At 40.3% G+C, this 12769-nt stretch overlaps 2 protein-coding genes across 6 annotated transcripts in view; both read right to left on the bottom strand.

Moving 5' to 3' along the window:
- hoxb2a (homeobox B2a) overlaps positions 1-2798 on the bottom strand; it is a 4392-nt gene extending 1594 nt beyond the window's left edge. The window contains exon 1 of one of the 2 annotated variants that reach the window (XM_008415104.2): positions 1148-2798. In XM_008415104.2, coding sequence (XP_008413326.1) covers positions 1148-1625 — 478 coding nt within the window. In that variant the 5' untranslated portion in view covers positions 1626-2798. The remainder of the gene's footprint in view (positions 1-1147) is intronic. The other variant, XM_008415105.2, reaches the window with a different exon arrangement.
- Positions 2799-4955: 2157 nt separating this feature from the next.
- The window catches only part of hoxb3a (homeobox B3a), a 25550-nt gene continuing 17736 nt past the window's right edge, over positions 4956-12769 (bottom strand). For all 4 annotated transcript variants that reach the window (XM_008415115.2, XM_008415116.2, XM_008415112.2 and 1 more), the window contains exons 2-3: positions 10939-11627; positions 4956-8189 (exon numbers count right to left, since the gene is read on the bottom strand). In XM_008415115.2, the coding sequence (XP_008413337.1) occupies positions 7333-8189; positions 10939-11506 (1425 nt within the window). In that variant the 5' untranslated portion in view covers positions 11507-11627 and the 3' untranslated portion in view covers positions 4956-7332. The remainder of the gene's footprint in view (positions 8190-10938; positions 11628-12769) is intronic.

Genomic DNA, 12769 nt, shown 5'->3' with positions numbered 1-12769 from the left:
TATATATATGTGTGTGTTTGTGTGTGTACTTGTGTTTTGTAACTGACTAAAATGCAGTCCTGCTATATTCATTCGTATAGCATGAGGCAGCACATTTTATTATATTTAATTGCAATACATTCTAAATTGATTGCAATGAAATATGAAATCAAAAATGCCTTTACACGTAGTTACGTTTTCAGTGACATGACAAAGGATCGAGAAAAAAAGAATGAGAGAAAAGAAAGAAGGAAAGAATGAAAGAAGGAAACACTAGCATGCACGTGTTCTTCCTCATGTAAATGTACTAAGGATGGAACTTCAACTCGGAGACAAGAACGAATGGAAATGATGCGATTTAGATTAGAACTAAGTGCGATTGTTCCAAAGCCTGGACAACTAGTGCTTTTTAGTGAGATCAGGAAACAGCTCAGGCTGGAAGTGGAATGAAGAGAGGAAAACGAGAAGTTCATATTTAATTTTTTTTTCATATTTAGGGATGCAAACAGACAAACAAACATAAGGACATGAAATGCGATGAATGTCAACGACAGAAATAGGAATGATTGTCGAGGTGTTCCAGTGTGGCCGCAGCACTAAGTGTTCCCCAACCCCCGCTCACCACACTCTGTCATTCCCCCGCCTTATTATTTTTCTAACGCCATCCAATATGGCGCCCATTTTAATACTGCCTTGAATACTATCACTCCACACTGACCAGAAAGGCAGTATTTATAAAAGACAATATTTATAAAACAAGTCAGCAGCTTTCATATGCGGTGTCATGTAAAGGAAACACATTTCTTTTCTCGTCTTCAGAATATCACACTGCACTAAGTTGAATCAATGCAGCTGCCTTGCACATTCTACTTCACTGAGCAAGAAGTATTTAGATCATGTGGATGAAGCTCTAATATGCAAAGCATTGCAGCATAATGCAGTCGTCTGGATATGGCTTTCCTTTTCATGCACCTTATAGAACTGAGCAACGCGCACGCGCGCTAACATACACATGCACTGATCGCAAAAAAAGAGACAATGGCAGCCATGCACTGGGTAAAAACTGGTCAGTGATATTCGGAAATGAATGTGAGCGCATGCAAACAGAAAATTGCATCTCATGATCCACATTTCAGCACCACGGGTCCATGCGCCATAGCATACCGACCTGTGGGTGACTCAATGCCCGCGGAAGCGTACCCAGAGGCGTTTGGTGAAGGATAGGATGATGTCGGTGAGATGATGGATCCACCCCCGCTGGAGCTGATTCCAGGCTTGGGACATTTCTTGGATGACTTCTTCTCTTTCATCCAGGGAAACTCGTGAGCCAGCGGACCAGCCGGGGTAGCCGGTGCAGGGGCCTGGCCAGGTGGGCATGGCTGCTGTACGCCGCGGTGATGGGTCTGGTGGTCATTTGTAGCAGAGCTTCTCCGGGTTTGCTGACTCCCAGAAGCTGGTTTCGGCTGGGTGGCTGTGCAAGGGCTAAAGCTGGGGATGGTGTGCTCGAAGGGAGGCGGAATTACTGTCGACTCCTTGATTGATGAAGTTTGAAATGACTCCAGGACGGCGGGGAAGGACGTCAAGCACTCTGCTAGGGACGGCTGGCTGTTGATAAACCCGATCTCCCTCTCAAATTCAAAATTCATAGCTTCCTCAGACTAGTGCCCCCCCTAAACGACGAGAGCCCAGAATAATCCCTTTCCCGAAATAAAATAATAATAATAATAAAACCCTCATAGGCCTATACGCACGCGTGCACATGCACATCACAAAACATGGCTGATTATGAAAATAAATAATACTTGATTTAAAAAAAGACGCAGCTCCATAGGCTTCTGATCGTAGTGGCGTAAATGCGGTGGCTATATCATAATTGTGTATATTGGTTATAATAGTAGCGTATGGGGACCTGGGTAGGCTAAACTGAACAACTATGGGACGAAATTGCAGCCAATTCCTGGTCATGTGACCCAGACCAGCCAATCGGTGGTTCGGGCCTGGCGGCTGTGATGTCTGTGTGAAGCATTATTATTATTTTTCATGAAGCGCTGAGGCAAAGCGAGCCTATCTGCCATTGTTCTGTCCTAACGGGGGTAAAAAAGCAACGAGGCCGCTTGCCATGTGCGCTGTGTGGGCAGCAGCTAGGCGGATCTTGGCCGGTGGAACCCTCTAACAATAGAACTGTGCACATGCGAGCTCCAGGGTGATGTAATAGCAATTAACAGTAGGTTAACGTAGGGAGTCGATACCATTTACAACATGATTTCTCAGTGAAAAAAAACAGAGAAAACAACTGCTCTCATTAATCTTAAAAAGTGTGACGAAGGCTGAAAATGGACAGTTTATGCAGCAGAAATCTGGACAGGGTTTTAGATGCTGCAGCAGCTCACGAGGAGAGGGCATGAAGGATCTGCTCACAGAGATGATGTTGGATAATCTAACGCTTCAGAACAGACAGTTTTAGATTTTAAAAGATGCAGATTGGGGAACACGTTCCTGTGTAAGTGTCCGATTTATCCCATTTAACACAAATATCTGCGTGTCCATTATAAATAGACGGAGAGTGAGTGCGTGTGTGTGTAGCCGCAATGAAGATAGATTGTGGGAAAACTGAAAGGCAACCTAAATATTGTCTCAAACTAAAATATCATCTTTTCACAGGCTCCAAAATCCCTCTTGCGCTTCACCCTCGTTCCTTTCTCTCCCCCGTGTTCGTGTGTCTGTTCAAAATGTTCGGGGTGTTTACGCACAGAGAGCGAGTTCAGAGCGAGGTCGCTCCAGTAGCGGGAGAATAAAGAGCGGGTCTCTGTTCCTCCCGCTTATAAAACGTAATAAGAGACCCACAGCTATTAATATTATACTAACTGTAAGTGAGATCGCGCTGAGTTGCCCTCGGACTCGACGGGACGTACATGTAGATATTTATAAAGATTAACTGGAGAGCTGAGCAGAGGATATTTCGGGGAGGGTCAGAAGAGCCCCGGGTGGAGAAAAGAGTGGTGATCAATCTTTCTCTCCTTGAGAGAGGCTGACAGCAGTCTCTCTCCTCCTAAATGAGGAGAAAACTTCCAGCCCCGCTGTCTCTGTCTCTGCGCTTCAGGGCCACAGTGTGATCTGGTTTCATGTATTTATTGTTACTAATATTACTTCATCAGCAGCCCGGACAAACGGCACAGAGACCGTTCAGACAAATCTCTATTTAGCCGGTTAACTTTCCGTACTTTTTGTCATGTCTTCTCTTTGCCCCCTCCCCTACCACCCCTCAAAAAAAGCGAAGATGCAGCAATGTGTGTGGGAGTGAGGGGCATTGAGTGGAGCAGAAAGGACAGGCAGTGAGTGGGCAGAACAGGCGGCAGCAGGGACACACACCGAGCAGAAGCTGACTCATTTAGAGCTCTGGCTGAGTTGAAGCATCACGGCTAAACGCTTCTTGCGCACTTCACTTCGTCTTTTAACAACAAATAAAAATGTCTAAACTTAATTTATTTGGGAGACCACAGGAGCTTGTTAGCGGAGCTGCAGAGTGGATTTCTGTCCCCAATGACAAATATGGAAAGGGCGCATGACACTACTGAGGAAAAGCATTTGTAAACTTAGTTTTTTTAATTTATTTATTTATTTATTTTTGTCGATAGATTTTTTTCCAGAATGATTACAAACATTTAGACTTTAATTCTTCTAGAACAACAGATGATACTACTACTACTACTACTACTACTACTAATAATAATAATAATAATAATAATAATAATTAGTAGTTATTTATTTATTTAATAACTACAAGCATTAGGTGGGAGTGCTGTTTTCGAATAACAAATTGAACTATACCAAAAACAAACCTTACATGCCTTGACAGTAGGTTTTATTGTTCGGTTTTTCCTACTTTAAATCGATAATGAAATCAAACTGGTGATCACACTTTAGTGTTTTGACAAATTACCCAGTTCAGCATGCTGAAGCTGAGTTTAGAAAATTGCATTTTTAATGTATGAGTAGCAGACCGGACTCCTTGTTCGCCGATTAAAGCGTCTTGCAGCTCCAGCCCCTCTGTTCCCAGCAGTGTGTGAGCTGAGGAGAGACTCGGCTCTCCATCTGGTTTTACGAGGCAATAAATTAGAGCCAATCTCTTCTTATTGGTGTTTTTATTGTCTGTTAGTCCAGAGGAGATGTAAAGGGAAGCATAGTCATTATTTATGGGATTTTGATTTACGTCCTAAGTTTTTATGCCGGTCTCAGGCTTCTGAACACGTGATAAGGAAAAAAAACATGGCCAAAGGGGTTGGAGTGAGAAATCACGTGGCTTGGAGGAGTGGGCCTCAAGTCTTTTCTTGTGTGGGTGAGAGAGACAGAAGAGAGGATATAAACAAATCACATGGCCCTAAGTTAGCTGTAAGATGCCTGTCTGAGTTAGCCTGCAAGACCAAGGAACACCCTCCACACATTTTCTATAGAATAACAGAGCAGGAAGCGGGAGAACCTGGAAGGTTGTCAACCACAGATACCACAAATAACATAAGTCCCACTAAACTGCTGATTGAGAAGCACTGAGTTTACCAAAACTTTATCAATGTTTACTTAACGTCTTCTTACACTTTAAAGAGGCAAATCTGAACTTTTATTTTACTAACTCCCTTTTCCTGCTTTGCAGTGCTCTGAAAAACATGCTAAAAAACTTTTGCAGAAGATTTTACTCTTGTTACACATACTCTCACTTTGAGGCATGCATTTACCTTTAAATTGGATTAGGTTCCACCATATAGTTGTAGATTTTACCAGTATGAATTCACGTACATGGTACATTTGCAGTTCAGTAAAAAGTGCTTGTATGTTGCCTTAGCAGTTGGGGTTTGGCAGTTTCTTAAGAACACACCACTTGTTTGAACGTCATTGGTGTTCTGATATGCTAATGATTATATAATCAGCTTAATGAATCAATAGTTTATTTTTTTTTACCTAGCTTAAAAAATATTGACCGCTCTGTGTAACATAAAATTTTATTAAAGAATTGTTTGACAGACAACTTTATCAACAGTGAAATAAAAATAAAAACTACAAAGGACAGAAAAATGTTTCCTCCAAAAGGAATTTTTTGTCTTTCCTGCTAATAGGTTGTTTCTATTTTCAGACTATGGGTGGATATCCAAACCCAACACTCGTCTTTCCCTGTACAAGCCAAGACATTTATGTACAAGGATAATAACATAAAAAGCGTAATAGTAACAAAAACTACCTATTTTCTTCTAAAATACAAGAACTGAAATTGTAACTTCAGTACATGGACAAGAGGAAACACAATGTTGCTTTTTATTACAGGTAAATACTAAAAAAGTACAGGATTTTCTTCCTCAATATAAATACACAAAGGATAAATAATATTATTACAAAACGAAACTCTTTTTAAACTGGCTATAACAAATAAATATTTATATGTGAATGTTCAATTGAACACACATTAGCGACAGACGCTTTGATTGGACGGCTTTCCGTCTTCAAAATAAGATTTTATCTATTTTTTTTTACCGTTAACCATCAAAATGTAAACTCTAAGTGCAACAATGATGCCCAGCTGTAAAACAACATTTGAGTAAATCTTGAGCTTTTAAAAACAACTTGATGGATTTATTTCCTGATTATCAGTGAGTGTGGATCGCTCAACCACTCCACAGTGCCCAGTCACTGGAGACACCGAGTTAAACAGTTGGAAGTGTCTGACATGTATTTTCTAAAATCTACTCACTGACAGTTGAAAAAATAAATCCAGTTGTTTTAAAAATAAGTTTTACACATATGCTCAGAAATGTGGGACACGCATTTTTTTGTTCAAATATATACCCTGTTTCCATGTTAAAAGTCAAGACATGTGGGAACAAAATAAAACAAGAGGAAATGGGGTTTCACATTGGTATCCACCAAAGTATGTTGTGGGATGGGAGTTTGTGGGTGAGGTGGGTAATGTCAATGACTTTTTAAAAGCATAAATAAATAGTTCTCTCCACTCTTCTTTTTTACCCTGTCTCAATGGTGTGCTAAGTAAGGACACTAGAATTGTAGATTCTGTGCCCTCTTGTATTTGTCTAGAGATGTCAGCAGCTGGAAAACTGCTTCTGGACATGTGTCAGTGAGAGGAAGTTAGCTTAGTGTTGCTGTGTGTGTATGCTGACATGACTGTATCAAAAGGTAGTTTAGAACAAAAGTGTGCCTGTTCGAGCTAGTTCTCATCTTTAACCCTGTTACAGTGATAGGATGATGAATATGCATGTGTGCATATGTGGTTGTGTGTGCTGGGAATGTCGAGTTGGGTGGGGGAAGCAGGTGAGATTGGGTTAGTAATGATTGGGTCTAGACAGACAGAGATGGGTACTGCAGGGGGAAAAGACAGTGACTGGAAAGTTGCCCAGTGGTTGTGATGTGCTTCATAAAACAAGAGGCTCAAAGGAAGCTCTGTGCTGCCAGCTTGAGCCATATATTTTTCTCTGCCTCATGTTCTAACTGATGGAGAGACAGATCCCAACACATAGCTCAGCTCTGCTGACAACAACATATGTTGCCTGCAGGGGAGAGAAGTCAGCATAATAAATCTAACCACCTCATTAACAGCTCATTAAAATCTCAACCATTTCATCTACCAGACAAGAGAGCTGTGTGTATATATGTTTCTTAGGGGGGTATTTTGCCATTAAAGGAAAATTTGAAACCATGCTGTACCTCTTAAAGGGTCATTATAGGCTTTTTTAAACTCCATGCTAACTATACTATTGTTGCAATTTGATACAAATATCTACTAGTGCCTAGCATAAATCTATGAACATGGATGTTTATTTATACACTCAACATAACTGACTGAAATATTGAAATATTTCTTGCAATGGTAAAAGCTCATTCTTAAGAGGTAGGATAATATATAAAAAAATTTTAATTCAATACTGAATATGAAGCCAGATGACATAATAAACACTATAGGTTTTGTTTCCCAATTTACTGTAAAAAATTATGAGGTTCCAATTGTCACAGTGATGTTCAGCCAAAGCTTAGTTAAATCTCTGATTTTTTTTTACCTTTAGTTTTCTGTTTCTAAAATAAAACAAACAGTTCTTTCAAAAACAATAAAGAATGTTTCTCCTTAATCTAACAGATTTGATGTTGTAATGAAGGTAGTGGCATTTAACACTGTTTCTTGCATGTCAGGGCATTTCACAAACCACTGGATGGCACCTTTCTGTCCTGCTTCACCCCTCCCATTGTCCCACTGCAATGGTGTAGTCCCCACATTTTGGTTTGTCTCTTAGTGAGTCACGACATGTTATATTTTCTGTTATTTTCTAATTCCTACATTGTCATTTTGTTCCAAACTTGCTACAGGTGGGTGAGTTTGGGTGCTTCTTGGATTCTGCCCTGAGTTGAGGTGTGGTGTGCTGACAGCTCGGTGTAAGTTGGGTGTGCGGGTGGGTCACAGGGACCCTGAGGGCCCCCTCCACCCACATGGTGCTGGTTGGTAGTTGACATGGGTCCTGCGCCATTGTAGTCTATGGTTTGGTGGTGGGGCGGCGTAGGGCCCAGGTGGTTTAGGCCATACATGGAGGGCCCAGAGCCAGCCATGGGCTCCACATAGCTGCCACCCCCAACGTAGACTGGGCTGGCCTGCATGTTTGTTGGCGTCCCATAGCCAGCATTGTTGGCCTGTACTAGGCTGTGGTGGGGATCACCATAGTCTGGATCTGGGGCACCATATTTCTGAGGAGGGCAGCCCTTCATAGGAACATTGGAATAGGCAGTGGACATAGAATAAGACACTCCCTGGTGGAGCTTTCCAAAGGATGGTGAGGAGGGGGTCTCATAAGTAGGAACCCCTCCTCCCCCTCCCATTGGATGCATTGAGTTCAGGAAGCTGGCAGAGGACTGCATGGTGAGAGGAGGAGAACCTGCCGGAGATGGTCCTCCAGAGCTGGAGCTCAAGCCCTTGGACTTCTGGTCCTTCTTGTACTTCATGCGCCGATTCTGGAACCAGATCTTAATCTGGCGTTCGGACAAATTGAGCAGGTTTGCCATCTCCACACGCCTGGGTCGGCACAGGTACCTGTTGAAGTGGAACTCCTTCTCCAGCTCAACCAGCTGAGCGCTGGTGTACGCTGTACGGGCGCGCTTGGATGATGCAGACGAACCTCCAGAAGGACTCTTCTCCCCACTGCTGCCGCTCTCAGTACCCCCTGATGCTACAGAAAGAAAAACATATTAAACTCATGGGGCTGGTCTGAGAAGTGTAAAATCACATTAAAAACAGTTCATTAACATTTTGAAAATAAAGCAGATATATGTATTATCAGGGGGAGGGCTATATATATAAAAGAAGCAAATTCAATGGATTATAAAATGTAATAGTTAAAAAAAATTAAGAGTGTGTAAATGTAAAGATAATAGAATAAATCCAGGCTGCATGCCAGAGGAAATTGGAAGCATCCAGAGTCTTAATAAAGCAGAGGGGGGTCTGGGCAGGCGGCCTGAATTAACCCTTCATATTAGTTGTCAACACTTCATAACAGTGACAGTTATTAAAAGATGAAAGCGCTGGTGCTGGCAGAGAACACCTAAATTGCATCTTGGCTGGAGAGACAAACCCCCTCAGCAACAGCAGCTGCAGCAAAGGGAACTGGAACACTTAGGTGGACTCGACAAAAAAAAAAATCTAAACTCTGTTTCAGGTAACTCGTGTAACTCAAACTATTGTTTGTTGTTAGTCTCTGTGTTCCATGTTGTAAAATTGCCTTCTGTTTGAACTGAAAGATAATTATTCTGAAGTCATCAATCTAAAGTCCTGTGACTAACTGCTTCACACGGAACATAGATCTACTGAAAAGATTTAGTGAGGATTTGTCATTTGCTCTCATTCATCAGTCCTGTAAACAGTGTTTTACTAAAAAATTAAAATTAACTTACTTAAAAGAAATATTTATTAAGGACCTTTCTGCACGAGTACTTTGCAATCTAAAATTCAAGATGTTCCAACAAAAGACGTGTAGTTGAGTTCTACAATCAAATTCTGTTGAGTAAATGTAAAAAGTACAATATGGCATTTAACATTACTGGTAAATTTAACTGGACTGTTTAAAATATTCTTACTGATGCCATTTGAAAATGAGGATTTGGAATGATAATATTGCTAAAACATTAAAGCAAAAGGTAAGATTCAAGCAGAAAGAAGCAAATCATCTAAGTGAGTTTATGTTTTTATGAATATTTCAGTATTTTGGCTACTTTTATTTTATAAACTCATCATTTAGTTTCATTCTGATTTTGCCATTCAGGTGGTTGTTTCAGTTTGAAAGGTATACTCTATAAACCTACAGAGAATAAAAATGATACACATATAGAAATAGGATCTCAGTTCATGCTTTGTTACTTCCTATGAAACCTATTCCTGCCTGTCGACTCTGAATTGACTGCATAGTTTATTAAAACCAATAGACAGAATAAACTGTCTCAGCAGTCATGATGCAACAGTATTTTCAACATAAGTCATTTTTAAGGGGAATAAACATATTTTTATTATGTAATTTAGTTTTTGCGCTGGTCATTAACAATTTAAGTTTTAAACATTTTCAGTCACTTCATATTATTTCCCTTTGATAAGGTCTTGCATTTCAAATTCCAGATATTTTATATTTCTGTAAAACAAAAAAAATGAGTCTTACATTGCCTTCACTAATATATCTTTATTCAGTGACCATTGTTGGAGGTGAAAAACAAAGACAAAAAACAAGAACAAACTCAACAACAAAACTTTTTGTTTTAACTTTTCTCTCCAAATAATCACCAAATAGATGCATTTTATTAAGTAATCTATTCTGCTGCTGACCTGGACTGCAATGTTGCATCAAACATAAAAACATTAAAGTTTCTTTCGAGCAGCATTTTACTTAGCGGACATACATTGACCCCCACATACTGTAGTTGTATTTCTACTTTAATAACAGAACTATGTCTACTATAGAATTTTACACAACTGCCCACAGAAATTATATAAAAACTATTTGAAATGGTTATAGGCTAAGTAAAAATCGATTTATTTAACGTTTGTTTGGTCAAATAAATTAAGCTCCTCTGTGATACAAACAAAAGTCTCTAAAATGTTAAACTCTAATAAAAATAAAGAAAACTTTAACACAAGATCTGATTAACCAATGATCCCAACTTTCTGTAATTCACCATCAAAATAAATTAATTACAGCTAGATGATGTTCTTCATCTTATAACAAATGCAAAAACAAATGTCATGTAGCTGCTTAAATTATCCTCAAGATCTAATATTATTTATTATTTTGGACGACTGTACACTTGGCATAAACTCTTTTTCAGTAATTTTATGAAGTGGAACATTGTTTTTGCCAGTGTCCTTTGGTTAAAAGAAGGACATCAGATTACCTGGAAGGGGATGTCTAAGACAAAACTGCTTTACATGCATTTTTTAGCATTAACAATAACATGATTTGACAAGGGCTAACCCTAATCCTACCCCATAAATTTACACAGCACACACTTTGCTACATTATACTAGCATATAAGTCCCACAGTAGCCTTACAGATAACACTCAACAGACAAAATCCTGCCAGATTAGTTTCATAGAGTCTGTCTGATAGAGGTTTCCATAGAAACTGTCAAGCAGAAACTCAATTTAGACAAGAAATTGTCTTAATTCTGTAGAGTTTTAACCTTGGTAAAAAGGTTGATAAGCAAGGTGTTGAAAGAGTGGAGTGGTGAGAGGGAAGATAAGAACAAGATAGAAGCCAAAAGGATTCTAATGAGTGTGGAAAGTTGGAACACAAATAAACAGATGAGTGACAGATATGAAGAAAGAAGTGATAAATAGCAGAAATAAGGTGAACTATGTTGTTTCTGTTACATTTACTTTGTTGGATCAGGCAAAGGAGAATGATAAAGACAGCGAAAAGTATAATCTGACACACCGTTGCCGGAGTTGTTGCTGGGTGAACAGTTTTTCTGCTTGGTTGTTTGCCGACACTCCTTCATCCAGGGAAAGATCTGCTTGGCTAGCGTTGGGTTGGGCGGCAGTGAAGAGGAGCTGGATGATGTAGAAGAAGATGTGGAGGAGGAAGAGTTTGATGACTTATTAGGGCCTGATTTAGAGACTGTAGAAGACCCAGCACTGCCCCCCGGCTGCTGAGTGGTGACATTACCATTGCTGGATTTGGGGGGCAGTGGAGGGGACACCTGGGAGGCTGGGTGGTGCTCAGGTGGCAAACTGGGCCGCATGCAGCTGCCATTCAGCTCCTTGGTCTTGGCTAGCTGCTGCTGCTGGTGGCCACTATTACTGCTTAGTGACTGCAAAGAGCAGGCGGAGCGTTGGTACGAATCCACATCCAGATGGGTTGGGGACTGGAAGGGAGGTTGATGGTGGGACACTGGGACCGGGGCATCGTAGCCCCCAAGGCCATTGGCTGCACCTTGCACCTGGTAGGTAGAGTAGCCACCAAAAAGCGTTGCGGAGTTTTCGTAGTATGTTGTCTTCTGCATTTCTGAGAGAGATGGCAGCGTCTTCTTTTGCTCCGGTCCTTAATGAAAACCACTGCCGGAAGACCATTTGGTACCGGGGGTCACGTGACGGTGTCTCTCCAACGGTCCCCTGCAACCTGACCTGAAAGGTTAGCAAAGACAGAATAAAGAAATGACAGAGTTAAATCCATCTTCCTCCAATAAAAGGCAGCATGACATGAATAGAAACCACTGCTTTTCTCTCCACATCACCTGACCCTCCCCCACCCTTTCTGAACCCAGTTCACAGCCAGCAGATGCTCTCGAGGAGGGGGCACGAAGAGGGCAAACTGTGTGTACGCTCTCTATCTGTACACACACACACACACACACACACRCAYACACACACACACACACACACACACACACACACAGACAGACACTAATGTTTACTTTGAACAGAAATTTTACTCACTGGAGTCATTAGAATTTCAGCTTTAACTTATTCACAAATTGTATTATGGTTTTCTAGCATGGATACAGAAAAAACGTGTTGTTACCATTTATACATTACTCATTTTCATATTTTATCGTTTGATTATGTAATTCAGAAACATTGGCGATGCCTCCAAATTTAAAAATCAAATCCCAAATCCTCACTGGAATGTGTAAAAATTACCATATTAATTGTTATTTCTGTCTACATTATTTCTATTAAAAAGAACAGCACACTGAATCTAGAACGTTTCACTGAATGTAGAGCGTTAGCCTGTATGTACATTTTGTTTTATGACTGATGAAGGGAGCCTACTTCTGCCAACCCCGCCTGCCCGAGCCTGTCTGTGTTGGCCTTCAATGTGTGATTTACTGAATTCTGCCCGCGCCTCTGATTCCGCTCATCGTCACTCGCCGCGTTTGTTTCTGCACAAGCGAACGTTGCAGCCCAATAACAATCAAGATTTTTTTCGTCGATAATAGTTTCGTTTTTTATACCAGAGCAGGGGAGATGTGTAAGGGTAATTAAAACATTTATTATTCACAGATAATTTATTTTTCATGATTTTTATAATTGTATTTTATTTTCTTGTGCAGATAGTGAAAATACCGAGCGGTACCAAATTAAAAAAATGCATACATGTTAATTCACGCCCGGAAATGTTTTGTTTTGTTTTGTTTTGTTTTGTTTTGTTTTGTTTTGTTTTGTTTTGTTTAGATAGATAGATAGATAGATAGATAGATAGATAGATAGATAGATAGATAGATAGATAGATAGATAGATAGATAGATAGATAGATAGATAGATAG

Source organism: Poecilia reticulata, linkage group LG8 (genome assembly GCF_000633615.1).
Source record: "Poecilia reticulata strain Guanapo linkage group LG8, Guppy_female_1.0+MT, whole genome shotgun sequence".
In the NCBI taxonomy this organism is placed as follows: domain Eukaryota; kingdom Metazoa; phylum Chordata; class Actinopteri; order Cyprinodontiformes; family Poeciliidae; genus Poecilia; species Poecilia reticulata.
The sequence above is the reverse complement of the archived record's forward strand: the minus strand, read 5'-3'. Positions and strand labels throughout refer to the sequence as shown.